We start from the raw sequence: 17,497 nt of genomic DNA, 5'->3' as shown, positions 1-17,497 counted from the left end.
GGCACAAAGAGGTTATTTGCCCAGAACCACACAACTAATAAGTGTTTGAGATAGAATTTGAACTCAAGTCTTCTTACTCTAAATCTAGCACTCTGTCCACTACACCTCCCAGCTACCATGATTTAGTAATTGCTTTCAAAGGGCAAGCACCTGAAACTTGGGTTTCTTATCAATCAACAAATTAAATAAACAGTGTTAAATCAGGCAAGACAAACTCAATTCAGATATGTCTCACCTGGCATATATGGAAATGGTAAGTTTATCTTGCTCTGTCAAAAGTAATGGACATATTTCTTAAGGCAACCTGAAAATTTGCAAGGTAATGTACACATTGCTCAAGACAGCAGGAGAAGGTTGCAAGACATTCATACGATCACAGGATCATAAACCTGAAGCTGGAAGAGACCTCAGAGCTCTCTAGTCCAAACTCTTCATTTTACAACTGGAAACTGAGGCCCAGGGAGTATGTTACTTGCCTAAGGTCACACAGGTAGTGTCAGATGCAAGAAGGTAAATAAAATTTGGCTGCAGAGTGCCTTACCAGCAAATTTAGCCACTTCCAAATAGTTTTACTGACTGATGGACTTTCAAGAGCTCCATATTTGGGGAGAAATGTCAATACAATAAGCTATTTCTTAATCTGAGGGAAGAGTTCTACAGCTTCCTCCACCAAGAGAATTCTTAATTAGTCCCAAGACTTGGCAAGACAGCCTGGTAGCTAGATACAGAGATCTGCATGCTTAGAAGTGATGATCCAGGTAATAAAGCTATGGAAGAGGTTGTACAAAGCACCAGATGAGTGAGTAGTCAGAACCTATCAATCCCTGGAGAACTTGGGCAAAAATTACTTAATTTTTTGTTCCCTCCCACCTGTAAAGGTTGACATTTAATTACTGTAGTGTAGTCATGCTTTCAGTCTGAATTTGTAAAAAAAAAAAAAAGAAGAAGAAGAAGATATTGATAATGTACTTGATAAAGATGCCCTGTGTAGCCACTCTGAGCATATTCTCTCCCTTAATATTTCCATGCTTGTTTTGTATGTTCAATTACACTTGGTTTACATTTGTATTCTTTCTTCTCAATTAGATTATAAGCTCCTCCTGAGCAGGGACTTTGTATTGTTTCATTTATATCTCTTTCCCCTCCTCCTCTGATGACCCTCGATATCCCAACCCCTAGCCCTCAGACTTGACCCCTTTAATATCTTGTAGTTGCTGTTCTCATTACTTAATAAATTTTGTTATTAACTGTCACTGTCTACATTCTCTCACAACTCATTCTAAAACAAGAAATTAAAACAGCCACCTTACCCAGAAGAAGGAGAAAGGAAGCAAAAGGACATAGTGTGATTTCTTAGCCAGAATACTTTAGGCTAACAAGACTGACATAGATAGCCCTGCAAACAAAACACATCCTACATGTTAGCAACTGTTGAACAAATAAACATATCGACTGCGCCATTTCTTAGGAAAGAGACACAGGAGATCTTCTAGCACCTCTCTCACTAGCAGGTTCACTTTTGATCCGGTCAAAAAGAAAGACAGGAATGGAATCATAATAAGGGGTTAAATAAGTTTACTTTATTCTAGTCTAGTCTTCTCAAAGGGAGTTTGCTGATAATGGGAGCACCAACTCCTACAGCATTCCCTAACAACCCTTCTCTCAGGAGCTGGCATGAAGGGGGGGCAACTACCCTTCTATCTCAATGGGGTCAGTCGAGACCAGCACAACTTGTGCACTCCCCTAAATCCCCTCAAGCTTCAATGGGAGCTGGTTGAGCAAACACACAGATTCCCCCTCCCAAGCCTTGATGGGGACTAATCAAGGCACAACAGCATTCAGCCTGCACATTCACTCCTGGTCACTGACCAGTGCCCACTTGCTTTATAGGGCAACAGACAAAGAAGGCACATTGCCAGCAATAGCCTCACAATTTTACATCACTTCACCCCTATATCTACCGTGACTGTGCAGTAGAAACTGTTTTGAACCATGATCATGAGAACTCGTATCTAACACCTGGGAAATACAGATTGTTATGACTAAGAATCCTGGGAAGAAAACTCTAAGAAAGAATAACAAAAAATTCACTTTACAAACACTAAAATTTACCTTACTTACAGCAACATAGGTAAACAGAGCTACATGAAGACAGTGACAGCCATGCCCACCCCTCCACCATGACCCAAATGCAGCATAGAAGATACTGGCTTAGGAAGCCAAAATCATGTAAGTTTAAGGGTGATGTTGGCCAGCAATCTAGGGGCAACTGCCTTCAATTATGGCCTCAGCATGGGGATTAAAGGTAACACATAGAAGTGCACCAGCATTTCACTGATGTTTGTGTTTTTTAATACTAGTCACTATGTTCTTAGGGAGGTCAAAGCCCTGGTAGCAATCATTCAACAGTTAACACACATTAATTAAGTTCTTACTATGCACCAAGTTCTGTGCTAAGCAGTTGGGAAAGAAAGAAAGGCAAAAACACAGTCCTTGCCCTCAAAGACTTCACATTTTAATATGAGAGACAACATGCAAATAACTAGGTGCATATAAGATGAAAATAGTATAAATGGAATGCAATCTCAGAGGGGAAGATGCTACCAGCGGAGAGGACCTGGAAAGGTCTTCTGAAGGAGAGATTTGAGCTGAATCTTGAAAAAAGACAAGGAAATTAGGAAGTGGAGGAGAGAAGAGAGTGCATTCCAGACACAGGGGACAGCCAGTGAAAAGGCACAGTCATGGAGTGGTCACATTCCTATGACAGCATGTAAAAAGCAGAGAGTAAGTTATTTCATCAAGTGTGACAAACATTATGATCTGTGACTTTAAAAGACCTGGAAAGCAAACACATGAAGGTGGAAAATATTCTTGATTAACATCTGCCTGTTGGATCTCCTGGCATGGGATAAATGGGTCATTTTCACGAGGAACATGAAGTTTAATCAAAGCTAGGTATCAGTGAAGGTTTTGTACCAAACAGTCCAGTGGTCCTACTTTCTTCTCTGGTCTTTGTGATAGGACAATGTAGTAAACTCAGGAATTTTATAAACTCAGGAATAATATCATGTTTGAAATTTGAACCACATTAAAAAGACAGACCAGTATATCTGGTGTTGACAATTGATAAATGAGTTGACAGATCATTGGAAGTTACTCCAGCTTGCAGGGGTCAGTGTGAACAATGACATAGTGCCTGGCCCTATCCACATAGTGCTGCTGCTTCTCAAAAGCAGTCTTGATGTCAAAGTCTTGGTACTTCAAACTTGCCTAAGAATAGGAAAGAGGTAAGGCAGTGTTGTCAAGGATACAACTATTACTTCCCTTATGACACACAAGCATAATTGCCCAACCATTTAATGTTCTTTGTGCCATGACGTCAGGCTGCTTGTTGAACAGCCCCATACACAAACCTTCTGCAAGGATGCAGACAATACTCAATTTCCTACTGTAAATACTTGGTTTGCTAGACCACCTGTGGTCAGCCACAATCTATACCAAAATGAATGTCTGTCTGACAAAGGTAGAATGAGAAATCCTAGTAGTATACTAAGAATCCAACAAACGGTGGATATATTTAAGAGTTGAAGGGACTCTGAACTAAGGACCACATATAAACCTTGTGTAGATTCATCTAAGTACCCCATAAATAGACCTTAAGGCATCTACTTGGGTCAGGTTGAAAATTCATTTCCCCAACCAGGCATAGAGTTGGTAGTGGTGGAAGTAAGCCAGCACCTTATGGATGTGGGTGATACATTGGGCCATGTCCCAAAAGTAAATTAAAATGTCATCTTAGGGCAGCTAGGCGGTGCAGTGGATAGAGCAAGGGCCCTGGAGCCAAGAGGACCAGAGTTCAAATGCGGCCTCAGATACATGATAACTTACTAGCTGTGTGACCCTGGGTAAGTCATTTAACCCCAACCGCCTCGCCAAAAAAAAAAAAAAAAATGTCATCTTGATACATCAAAATCCAGCCAATCTCAAAAAACACTCTTCATGAAGTTCTGGAATACTGAAGCCATGTTGCAAAAGCTGAATAGGTGAACCCTTCAGGGTTGCCATGTGTTCCCTGGCTAACCTTAGAGCTCTGTATACATGTTCCTTACATAGGTACCAATTGCAACATTGATCGTGTGGTAACCCATGGAAGAATGTGGTGTGTGTGTGTGTGTGTGAAAAATCCTTACTGGCACTAGTTTTGCTATGCTATTTAATTATATGTTTTCTGTTTTGAACAAGTGTATTCTCTAACTCTGTAAAAGTAAACACACTGGTACAGGTTTGTGAGATATGGTTCTGCATGGATGTTGACCCACAGAGTTTCTTGAAGTGGAATGATTTTCTGGGAGTCTGTATACGAGAGGAGGGGCAGATGCAATACCTAAAGGGGAGCTGAAATATAAGAGTAGGGAGATAGTGAGAGTACCTAGCTGCCTTTGATGATTTGAAGTCAGCAATCAATCAAGATTTGAAGGACCTGTGTGTTTAATTCCCACCTCTAACAGTTACTACCTGTATGGCCATGGGCAACTCACTTAATGTCCCTGTGCCTCAGTTCCCTCACCTGTAAAATGAGAAGGTTAGATTAACTGGCCTCTAGGGTCCCTTCAAGTTCAAGATCTACAATCCTATGAACATCCCAAGATAATAAAAGAATCAGTGCAGTAGATATAACTGTAGCATCATTGTCAATGATCTTTGAAAGATCATGGTGAACAACAGGAGAGGTGCTATAGAACTGGGGAAAGGCAAATGTTTCATTTTTAAATAAAAAAAAAGTTAAGAGAATGGAGGTTACATACCATAGGCCACTCAGCTTTCCTGGAAGAATTCTAAAATGTGTTATTAAATGAATGCTTAGTGACAGTCTAAACAACGATTACAACAGGTCATGCCACACTAACCTCATCTCTTTTGTTCTGCTAGGTTGCTACATTGAAAAATCAGACGAATGGTATAGACATAGTTTACACCAAGATTTTACCAGTCTTTCAAGCTATTGGACAATATGGAGACAATATGGATTTGGCCCCCAGGTTTTTGTGTTTCAGACCTCCTGAAACCACTTTTCCAGGACTGGTCTAAGTGTGAGAATCTAAGATTGACAGTACAGATACCTTCCTCCTATAACCATTCCCTAGCTGGGTTGTTGGGAGAATTATTCCCATGGGAGTTCTAGTTTCTCTTGGCAGAAGCTGAGGGTCACAACCTGTTGCGTGGCAAAAACAAGGAAGTCTCACAAGACCTCTCCTTTGCCGACATGCAGCTCCCATGGTTGGCTCGGTTCTCCTCTCATTGGGAGAAAAGTCCTATTCATACCCCTGACACAAGGGCTGCAGCTGTCCAGCAGACTTGGTGATTGGCTATCACATGGAGATCATGCCTTGATCAGGTGTTACTAGGGATATAAAAGAAAGCTACTAACACTTAATAAATGGAGCTTCTGCCATCTTGCTGTCTACTGCCTCATCAATGCGCCTCCGGGTTAAGAGTATTGAGCTGGTCTCATGCTCACCACTGCAGTAGCCGTGTCACTGGGTCACCCTCCAACAGTATTTTCCTGGTCTTTCTTGGTCTTTTTCTGAAAATGTCCACACTTTGTCCCCCTGGAAACTGCTTTCTCATCTCATACCATCTCTTCTTTTCTGACTTGTCTGCCTAAAACAGATTCCATCAGCTAGCTCTTGCTTCATTTATTCAGCTCTAATATTTCAGCTGCCAAAGTGATTTTCCTGAAGTATAGCTCATAATATATTACCCAGCTATTCAATAAACTCCAGGGCCCTCTATCATCTCCAGGATCAATTATAAAGTCCCTTATTTTGACATTTAAAACCCTTCACAACCTGGCTCTACCCTACCTTTCCAGATCTAGCTACCTTTGCACTATCTATACCTAATACCTGGAGTGTTCTCCTTCTTGCTTTCTTTAAGACTCAGCTCAAAAGATGTGGGAAAATTGGAACACTAATACATTGTTGGTGGAGTTGTGAACTGATCCAACCATTTTGGAGAGCAATTTGGAACTATGCCCAAAGGGCGATAAAAATGTGCATACCCTTTGACCCAGCAATAGCACTTCTAGGACTATATCCCAAAGAGATCACACAAATGGGAAAAGGACCCACATATACAAAAATATTTATAGCAGCTCTTTTTGTGGTGGCAAAGAATTGGAAATTGAGAGGATGCCCATGGATTGGGGAATGGCTGAACAAGTTGTGGTATATGAATGCAATGGAATAGTATTGTGCTATAAGAAATGATGAACAGGCTGATTTCAGAAAAGCCTGGAAAGGCATGTATGGTCTGATGCTGAGTGAAATGAGCAGAACCAAGAGAATGTTGTACACAATAACAGCCACGTTGTATGATGACTAATATTGATAAACTTAACCCTTCCCAGCAATACAAAGATCTAAGACATCTCCAAAGGCCTCGTGATGCAAAATGCTATCCACATCCAAAGAAAGAACTACGGAATCTGAGTTCAGATTGAACCATACTATTTGCTGTTTTTTTTCTCTTCTGCTGAATTTTGTTTCTTCTTTCTGGTAGTTCCTCTTATTGGTTCTAATTCTTACATCACTAATGTGAAAATATGTTTAATAGGAATGTATATGTATAGCCTATATCAGATTGTGCGCCATCTTGGAGAGTGTGGTGGGGAGAAAGGGTGAGAAAAATTTTAAACTCAAAAGCATATGGAAGTGATTGTTGATAAATCAAAATTAATTAAAAAAAAAAGACTCAGCTCAAGTCCTGCCTTCTGTAGGCCTTCTCTGAAATTAGCTTCCTTCCATTCTGTATACATCTTGTACATACATAGTTAGGTCCATGTTGTTTCTCCCTTAAAATGTGAGTTCCTTGAGGACAGAGACTGTTTTATGCCTTTCTTTGTATCCTTAAGAACTTAGCACAGTGTAAAACAGCACATAGTAAATTCCTAACAAATGATTGTTGACCGACTATTCTACACTACTTATACAGCTGTCCATGAATTTCAATTTCACCTAACACTGTGCTTTGTGGAACTAAGCAATAATCAAATGATGTTACCAGGGCTATTATATGACTGCAGCAAAAGAAACGTATAGCCTTAATGGCTGTAAGTATTACTGACTCTTGCTATTACATTAAGACATTTTGAATGAGAATGTGAGACTGAAAATCACTTTTTAAAAATATATTTCATTTTTATAGCAATTGATGTGGAAAAACTAATTAAGAATGCTGCTCACCTCAAGACAGAGAGGTGATGGACTAATATATGTGCAATGAGACACATTTTTGGATATGGCCAATGTTTGAATTTATTTTGCTTGACTATGTTTATGTGCTGCAAGGGTTTTGTATTTATTTGGGAGGGGGAGAGGAGAAAAAATGCTGATAATTGAAAAAAATAAATTTTTAAACAAGCAAAGTTATCTTTAAAAGGTCAATGTAATAATTCAATAAATATTTATAGGGTACCTACTTTGTGCAAGAACCTAATCATGAATAATAATATCTTCCTTGAAATTCCTCTACTTGAGACTAAAAAGATAGCTCTCTTCCTCCTCAAATTATCTTCCATTTACTTATGTTTGTTTTTCCCAGTGGAATGTAAGCTCCTAAAAGACAGGGACTGCTTTTAATTTGTGTCTTTGAGTCTTCAGTGCCTAGTACACAGTAGGTGCTTAATAAAAATATTGGATAAACTGAATTAGATAATTCCATTCTACTCTTAGATGTGTTACCGAAATTATATTCCCTCTGGGCCCAAAGTCATGTTCCTATTAATGATTCACAAGAACTGACCAGGTAGATCCAAGGAGATAATGCAAGGAGAGTACTATGAAAACCTGAAAGTGCTTTGTAAGTGCTAACTATTATTACTAAGTACCCTTTAAAGATATCGCATGATAATACAAAACCCAATGAATACTACCAGTTACTGAAGACAGAGGCTTTGTATTGAGAATGTCCCTCTAAATCTGCATTATCCCTGGAAAAGCAAGAAAGAATTGCCTAGCACCTTGGACGCAAATGCAGAAAACTGACAGAAAAATGATATTTTAAACAGCTAATGAAGTTATTTCAAACATAGTACAGAAACTCAAATACCAAGTGTTCTCTTTGTCACTCTGGGGTCCAGGCCTAAGACCAAGTTCATACGTACAATAAATTATATGACACATTTTTCAAAGCCAAACCAACCTCCTCCAATAGCAGTTGGCACCTGTGAAGGATCCAACCTGGCAGTTCAGGAAAAAGGCTTTGGATCATTCTGCTATCCATCTGCTTGAAAGGTAGAATTAAAATGGTGCCTTCTACTTGTCAAAACACACCAAATGGCATAAGAATGGTAATTTGCTTGTCTTTAGACTACATTTCCTGATGAAGCAATGAGTGTTACTTAATGATATGTGGGCAAAAAATAATACTTAAGTTATCTTTAATCAATGTGATGCGGAATCCACTTGGCTATGATTGAATCTCTTTTATTGGAACAGTCAAGAACATCCAAATGTTTTACATTTAAACCTTTAATGTTTAAACATTTAAACTAGTCACAAGTTAAGCAAGTTTTAAGACTTCTCCCACCATTGTTCCAATTCCATCAAAAATCTCATGCAGAGGGGCCTTGCACATGAAAGCACAAGTGGTGATGATTTTGTTGGTAGAATCTACATGGGATTCACCCACATCCTTACAAACATGTTTGCATCCAAGTTCTTGTATAGCAGTGGCCGTTTCAGCATCAGGAAACCTATTGAAAGAAAGACAGATGTGACTGAAACATGTGACTTTTCTAAGGCACACAGAGTGTATGGCAGTAGGGAAGATCTGGTTAACTCACATTGGCCCTCACTCACGAGCTGCAACATTTAAGACCAAAGTCTTTAAAGACAACACTCATTCCCACATTGGAAAGATAAAATGTTTCAATTTGATGCTGAAAATTAAGCATCCATTATATGACAGAAAAAGCTAAATATATCAAATCTAATGACAAATGATCAGGGAAAGCATTTTTGGTCCATATAACTAAGTGATATAATATAACCAAATAGAATGAAAAAATTTCTATTGCAGTAAGACAGTGAAGGGAATGGGTAAGGGATGGAGGGAAAGGAGGAATACTGTATCTCTGATATGATTCAAAGCTACTATCCTTACTGCTTCAAATCAATTAAATTCAACTGAAGAAGCATTTATTAGTGCCTTCTATGTTTCAGGCACTGTTCTATCTATTAATTAATAAAGACAAAATGGAACAAATTCTTGCCCTCAAGAAGCTTGGGTCCTACTGGAAGGACATAACAAGAACACTGTTGAGTAAAGTCAACATATATACAATATAACTATAAAGTAATTTTTGGGGGGAGGGACTAACAACTGGAAGAATCAGTAAAGGTTCTTGTAGGAGCCAGTACTTAAACTGAGTTTTGAAGTGGTTCCAAGAGGTGGAAGTGAAGGGCATTCCAGGGATGTGGGATATGCTATGCAAAAGTACAGAGGTGGGAGATGGGATGGCATGAATGTGGAATATTAGGTTCTCCAGTGTGGCTGGATTTGAAGGGTTTTAAATGCCAAGCTGAAGAGTCTGTATTTTTTCCTAGAGGTAATAGGAAGCCATGGAAACTTCTTGAGCAAGGGAGGGACCTGGTCAGACCTGTGCTTTAGGAATATTAACTTGGCAGACATAAGGAAGATGGATTGAACAGAGAAAAGACTGGATACAGGAAGACAAATTAAGAGGCTACTTCAAGAATTAAGACAGATGATGAGGGCCTGAACTTGGGAGACAGTTATGTGTGTCAAGGTGGGGTGGATAATATGAGAGGCACTGTAAAGACAGAATGGCTTAAACTTGGTAACCGATTTGACGTGGTGAATAAGTGAGAATGAAGAGTCAAAGATGACTTCTAGGACTCTGGACGACTGGAAGGAATGGAGGTACTGGAAACAGAAAGGGAGAAGTTAGTAAGACAGATGGATTTACAGGAAAAGACAAACTGTGTTTTCAATATGTTGAGTCTGAGATACCTAAAAGATAAACAAATATTTGTTAAGTATCAACTATGCACAAGATATTATGCTAAACAGTAGAGATACAATGACAAAAGCAAAATAGTCTCTGCCCTCAAGAAGCTTACATTCTAATGTCTCGCTACCACATTTATATAAATAAGTACATAAAAAGTAGTTTCAAGAAGTCAAAGATACTAATAATTGGGGAAAGTAAGAAAGGCCTCTTATAGGAGGTGGCACATGAGTTGTGCCTTGTTCCACATTATCACACACTTGTGATATGGTACAGTCATGAAAAGCATTTTGGCAATATAACAAAAGGGCCACCCTTACATTCATTTGGGAAAGAGAAATCAGAAAGCATAAAGCATGATGACAGGCTCACTCACAAGTAAACTTTTAGTCATTTTGCTTACCTTCCATCCACATTTTTATCGTGGCCAACTGTAACTTCACAACCTGGGAAGACTTTGGCTGCCAGCACAGGAGATATGCAGCACAACCCTATGGGCTTCTTGGCACTATGGAAGGCCTGCAGAGTAGCCTTCACAATATTATTGACAGTACAATCCTTTCCATCCACAGCCCAGGAGCAGAGGTTCTTGGCTACACCAAATCCACCTTCAGATATAACAAAAAGTACCAGGACCATTTAAGGCAACTGAGAACAAGGACCTAGAGAATATTCTACAATACTAAGTATGTGGAACTAGGAAATCATTACATCACATTAATAGTAGAAACTTGAAACTGATGTTGAACTAACTTTGGTAAAAAGAAAAATCTAGGGCAGCTAGGTGGCGCAGTGAATAGAGCACCGGCCCTGAAGACAGGAGGACCTGAGTTCAAATCCGGCCTCAGACCAAACACTTGACACTTACTAGTTGTGTGACCCTGGGCAACACTTAACCCCAATTGCCCTAACAAAAAAAAAAAAAAAATCTAAGGTGAAAAAAGGAAGCATAGCAACCCAGAATTTTTAATGTTCTCTGAATGCAGGGAAAAGGGAAAAACCAGTATAAAAACATACCAAGTAACACAGTAACCAGATGACGCATATAAACACAAAGAAACAAAGACTGTCATTCTGTCCAAAGGGAACTGGCCCAGTGATAGTACAAAACAAAAAAGAGGGTGTTAACTGTATGATCAAGCTTCAGTAACAACAAAAAACCAGCCCAGGCACAAGAAAAAAAAACCTGACTTTACAGGTAAGAATCCAGGTTTAAGTATATAATAAATTCTACCTGCACCTTTCAAAACAAATATGTTTGTGCTTCTTTCTGGCCTTCAGTAACCTTTACTTTTCTTTTTTCTAATTAAATTTTATCTTTTCAAATAACCAAAATCTATCTTCCCTCTCTCTCCAAACTTCCTCCCCACAACCGAAAAAAGAGAAAAATGAAGACCTTGTATCATATATGTATAGTCAAGAAAAACAAATTCCTACATTGTCCAAGGATGTGTGTGTGTTATACATGTGTGTGTTCATGTAGAAGTGCACGTTTGAATCTACACTCTGAATTCATCACCTCTCTGTCTGGTGGGAAATATGTTTGCACACAGTAAATACTTAATAAATTATTTTTTCATTCATTCATTCATTCCTCATGAGCTCTATTGAATTCAGTGATCAGCTTTGATCAGTGTTCTTAAGTCTTTCAAAGTTGTTTGTTTTTACATTATTATTGTCATTGTATAAATTGTTCTAGTTAGCTCACTTCATTCTGCATCAGTTCATATAAGTCCTACTGGGTTTTTTTTGAAATTGCCTCCTTCATCATTTCTCATAGCATAAAAGAATTCCATCACATACATACACTATTATTCCTTCAGTCATTCCCCAGTCAATGGGTATTCCTTCAGTTTCCAATTCTTTGCCAACACAAAAAAAGCTGCTATAAATGTGAACATATGGGTCCTTTTCCTCTTTCTTTGATCTCTTTCAGGTATAGGTCTAATAATGGTACTGCTGGGTCAAGAGATATGCAGAGTTTAATAACTTTTAGGGCAAAGTTTCATATTGCTTTCCAGAATGGGTAGAACGATTGACAGATCCACCAAAGGTTTTGCATATTTTTTCCCAAAGATGTCTCAATCACTTTCCTTTCTGCCTTTTTCCTACCCCTATCCCCACTTCAACCTCCAACCCCACTGGGGAAAAAAAGAGCAGAAAAATAACAAATATGCAAAGTCAAGCAAAACAAATTGTCACAATATCTGTGTTCTAAAATACATGACTTATTTTGAATCTTGAGACCATCACCTCTCTGTCAGGATGGCATGCTTCTTCATCAGACCTTTGGAACCATGGTTGGTCATTGCAATGATCAGAGTTCTTGAGTGTTCAAAGTTATATTAAGGGTGAATTCTTAGAAAAAATGTCAACAATTTATATTGAAAGAGTAGATGTAAGGTGCAAATGTTTACTACTGCATATTCTTCTGAACTTTGCCACAAAACAAAATTTTTCAAAATCCACAGTTTTACTGTTATGGGTATTCCTTCCATCGATAAAAATCACAGCTCTACCTTTAAGTATATTTTTCATAAGTTGCTGGAGCCAAATATGTTCATCATCTACTGGCCAAATTCTGGTCAAGACCTTTGGGGAACATAACTCAAGGCCCCAACCTACAGTCCAGTACTGGCTTGTTTTCTGTTTAACAGGACCTGTGAGAATTTGCACTCTGGTGGCAAGACTTCTAAGGACCCTAGGGCACCTCCACAGAGTGAGGAGACTTTGCAGAGGCACAAAGTAAAAAGAGCAAATCAAAGAGTAGCTGAATAAATAAAATTTATCAAAAATACAACCTCTCTTTTCAAAAAAGATAAAACAGTTTAGTCTATTTCAATAATTAAGGTAATTTAAAAAATTGTTCTCCTGGGGCAGCTAGATGGTGCAGTGGATAGAGTACTGGCCCTAACGTCAGGAGGACCTGAGTTCAAATCCAGCCTCAGACACGTAACACTTACTTACTTTTTAGCTGTGGGACTCTGGGCAAGTCACTTAACCCCAATTGCCTCACAAAAAAAAATAAAATAAAATCAAAAATAAATAGTTCTCTGAGGATCAAAATACCTAAAAATATTAGAATACCAAACCAGCATCAATTCTCAAGAGCAATCATTGTGGCAAAGTTACAATGAAATAATCCTGGTTGCTACAAGTGGATAAAAATGACCTACTTTGCCATTTGCCAGTTCATCGTGTAGGTAATCCTGCCAAATCACCTGCAGTCTTAAAAAATAGATCTACTGTAGACTGCCTACAACAGTGATCCCAGATTATGGTTTTGGGATACAGCAGAATATCACAGTACTCAGAAGGAATGTTAGAAATTTTCAAAATAATTAATTTTGTAATTTAAAAAATGTATGCCAAACTACACTGCCACAAGGGGTAATGAAATCAAATATATAAATTGTTGTTTTTCAAAATTCAAACCAATACATTCTAACAAGCATTTATTAAGAGTCCATTATGTGTAAGGCACTGGGGATACAAAGATAAAATGAAAAATAGCGAAAAAGCTTCCATTCTACAGACAGGACACAACAGATAAAGAGGTAAGTAATCAAAATTTTAGGCAGAAAAAAACAGTAACAACCAGAGAAATCAGGAAAAGCTTTTTCATAGGTGAGTCCTAAAAGAGTACTAAAGAGTATAACAGGGAGAAGAGGCAGTGTACTTCTGGCATATGATATAGCCTCTGCCAGAAGGAGGAGATAGCAGTGAGAAGTTTGTTGTTCAATTATGCCTGACTCTTTGTGATCCTGTGCACCATATCACACCAATACTGGCCATTGGGTTTTCTTGGCAAAGATTCTGGAGTGGTTTGCTATTTCCTTCTTCAGTGGATTAAGGCAAACAGAGATGAAGCAATTTGCCCAGGGTCACACAACTACTAAGTGTCTGAGGCCTAATTTGAATTCAGGTGTTCCTGACTTCAGGTCCAGGAATCCACTGAGCCTAACCTAACTGCAAAGTTTAGGAAACAGCAAACTTGGCTAGAAGGTAGAGTGTATGAAGAAAAGCAATGTTAAATAAGTCTAAAGCCAGATTGTGATGGGATTTAGATGGCAGTTTGAAGACTGGAGGCAGAAGAGACAAAAAGCAGGGAGACCAATTAGAAGGCTACTGCAATAATCCAAACCCTCAAAATAAAAACCAAATTGTATAAGGTAAAACAAGTCAATCTCATTAAGACTATACTTTTTAAACAGCATCAAGGAATTACTACTAATAACAAGCTGAATGTTTTACTTTGTGAAACTTTTAATCCTGAAAGGGAAAGGCCCCATGATGGAGGAGAAAGCAAATCCACTGGATTTAGAGGCAGAGATCCTGGGTTTGGCTCCCAGCTCGGCTACTCACTACCTGGGTGACTGCAAGCCTTTCAGTCTTTTGAAGCCCAGGATGACAGAATCCCAGACCCAGGGCTGGAAGGCCCTTTATAGCTCCTCTAGTTCTCAGTTTTCTCATTTGTAAAACTAGGAAGTTGCTTTAGATGACCTTAAAAGTGCCATCAAATCCTTAGTTCTATGATCATGTGACATAAATTCAAACTCCAATTAATTAATGAGAACACCGAAGCCAGTCCACCGACTTAGCCTGCATACTAATGCTTGAGCCAAATTTAAAATTCACATTTCCTCACTCCCAAATCCATATACCAGAACTTTTAGTAGGTGTGCTTTTTCCTCTAAACAAAATACATTAAAACAGACAGAATAAGAGGTTTTAGGCCAACTCACCAGGAAAAATAACTGCATCGAACTCACTGACCTTCAGGTCTGCCAAATCTTGAATATTACCCCGTGCAATCCTGGCACTTTCCACTAACACATTTCTCTTCTCTTCTGTTGGGCTGCCAGACAAGTGATTAACTACATGCATCTGTTCCATGTTAGGAGCAAATATCTTTACCTTCAAAAACAGAATTAAAAAATAAATGGTACTGTTGCATCACTATTTTTTTAAATCTTACATATTTGAAAATAGGAAGCAAAGTCAAAAAGCCACTCTACAACTATGTGGGCCCTCAGAGCCAATATATGGCAAGCATAACCAGACACATTGAGAATCCAGAGAAACTGCAGGTATCTTCTGGAGAAGATAATCAACAAATAAACCTTCTTCCAGTGGGAAATAGTCCAACAAGAAACTGACAATAAAATGTTTTAATAAATATATTTGGGAGATGAAAGTTATGGTAGGAAAAATGTTAGTGGTACTCTTCATATTGCTATTATTACTAAAAATGAATCTGATTTAGAATTTTAGTATTCCATTCAATATGGGTGTGATTTTGTAGCTACAATTCAAGGAGAGTAAAAACACATGGGAGTGTATAGATTAAGCCATTCCCTTTAAATGTACCAAAAGCATAGAGTCACCCCTTGGATTTATGGTCATAGAGCACTTCCTGTATTTTGTTCCAAAAGAAGAGTCTAAACGGATTATTTTTTTTTAAAGAGCAAATGAAAGGCTCACAGTAAAAAAAAAATCATCATCAATTGTTCATTTTATTAATTTATAAATCCCACAATTTCCCTCAAACTTCAGCTTAAACTAATTTCTAGAAAGTAGGTAACTTGTAGAGACTACATATATTAAGTAGTCTGTTAATAAAATATGAAGTTGTAGTTAAGTATACCACTAAGTATTAGGTTTAAATGTCATCTCTTTTTTATATTTTTTTATTTAGCAAAAACAAATTAATCTCTATCTCTAGTGTATATAAGCAAAACTCTAACATTTGTGATTATGCATCTTCTTCACACACAAATACTTTTTGGAGCAAAGTTTAAAAAATTTACAAGGAAAGGCAAAAATACCAAAAAAAAAAAAAACCCAAAAAAAATCACCCGTAGACACACAGAATGGATTCCTGTTGCTTTACAATAACTCTGCACGCATATCCTTGCCCTTAAAAGCTTTATTTCATCATTATTAGTATCTATTCTGTTAAGGAGTTCCAAAAACTGTATTTTAAGACTTCACAATTTATATTCATGAAACATTTGTCCTTTGTCAAAGGATAGGTAGGACCTAGGATAAGTCACTTACCTGTTGAAGCCTCATAATTCCACTCATTTAAAATGATTAGTAAGACTAAACTATCTCTAAGGTGCCTTATAATGCTTTTAAAAATCTATGACTGTGTAAAATGCCTTTTCTACTCGATTTTTGAAAAGGAGAGTCTATGTGTTACATCACAAACAACATGTATATATCACAAACAATATTACTACAAGTTAGAAATCCACAGTCCCCAGAAGCAAAAAACAAAGTCTCAAGGACAGAACCAAGTACATAATTAAAATAGAAACAATGTAATCTTGGGAAAGGCCGATGGCCATCTTGATGAGGTGTTGGATTTTGGAGCTTCTAAGTGAGTGGAAACCACGAGGGGTGGGTGGGGAAGATGTGCGCACTAAAAGGGCCGCTTTCTAGCCTTAGCTTTGCCTTCAATATTTCTACTTCCTTTGGGGAAGTCTCTATTTGCACCGCATTCATTTGAAAAGCTGGTGACTCGGCCAGAGCACAGAAAACGGAGCAAAAGCCACGTTCATCGCAATTTTAAAAATGATATCGCTAGCAAATAAAAAGAAAGAAAAGTAAGAGAAGTGGAGGAAGTTAGGCCTGGCAAATTCGTCCTGCTTTTTCTGACTGCAGCCTGGGCCGATATTAGGGGGTTAGCCATGACTAGCGCTCTCCTGTAGGACGCTTCCAAGCCCCGGTCCCGGCCCCGGCCCTAATCGCAGCCCCGGCTGCAGCAGCTGCTGCCGGATGGTGGGCGCTCTCTAGGGCAAGGCGATCCAGGCCATGCTCTCTCTCCGTCCCTCTTTCCCTCCTTCCTTCCCCGGAGCCCCGCTAGACCCTGACCTCCGCCCCGCCACGGCTGAGATGAACCAATACGGCGGAGGCTTCGTGCAGTTCGCTGCCATCGAACACGCCGCAGCCAGCCAGGACCAGGGCTACCCTCCGCGGGGCCATGACGCCAGCGATGCAGTCACCTCGGTGCGGACTGTTGGGCTGCGGCTCTTGGCGGGGCTCGGCAGCGTCACAGCGCGGCCGGACAGGGTAACCTCACTCCCCATGACCGGACCGCGGCCCCTGGAGGCTGCTAAGGGAAAGACGAGGGGAGAGTCCAATTCGCAGCCCTTGGAATTTATTGTGTCAGGGTAGGGTGGGGTGGGGTGGTCAGACATGCACTTTAGGAACATCACGTAGATGTGGAAGAAGGACTGGAGTGAAGAGAAAATTGAAGACCAGAGACCTGTTTGAAGGCTATTGTAGTCTTCCAGTCGGGACAAGAGGGACGCACCAGGATGCTTTTAGTGCCGGAAGAGAGAAGGGAATACATACACACAAGTATGCATATTTATATATATATATATATATATATGCATTTGTATGTGTGTATGTATATATGTGAGTGTGCGCATACTTAAATGCACATATATATGA

At 39.0% G+C, this 17,497-nt stretch overlaps 1 protein-coding gene across 1 annotated transcript; it reads right to left on the bottom strand.

Moving 5' to 3' along the window:
• Positions 1 to 8,470: 8,470 nt before the first annotated feature.
• LOC114029858 (glutamine amidotransferase-like class 1 domain-containing protein 3A, mitochondrial) lies at positions 8,471 to 17,068 on the bottom strand. Its single transcript, XM_027844521.1, has 4 exons — positions 16,913 to 17,068; positions 14,779 to 14,950; positions 10,437 to 10,641; positions 8,471 to 8,755 (listed from the first exon to the last, which is right to left on the bottom strand). The coding sequence occupies exons 1-4, from the start codon at positions 17,021 to 17,023 to the stop codon at positions 8,563 to 8,565; spliced, it is 681 nt and encodes a 226-aa protein (XP_027700322.1). The 5' UTR covers positions 17,024 to 17,068; the 3' UTR covers positions 8,471 to 8,562.
• Positions 17,069 to 17,497: the final 429 nt, after the last annotated feature.

This window comes from Vombatus ursinus, unplaced genomic scaffold (assembly GCF_900497805.2).
Source record: "Vombatus ursinus unplaced genomic scaffold, bare-nosed wombat genome assembly UNPS02014942.1, whole genome shotgun sequence".
NCBI classification, from domain to species: domain Eukaryota; kingdom Metazoa; phylum Chordata; class Mammalia; order Diprotodontia; family Vombatidae; genus Vombatus; species Vombatus ursinus.
The sequence above is the reverse complement of the archived record's forward strand: the minus strand, read 5'-3'. Positions and strand labels throughout refer to the sequence as shown.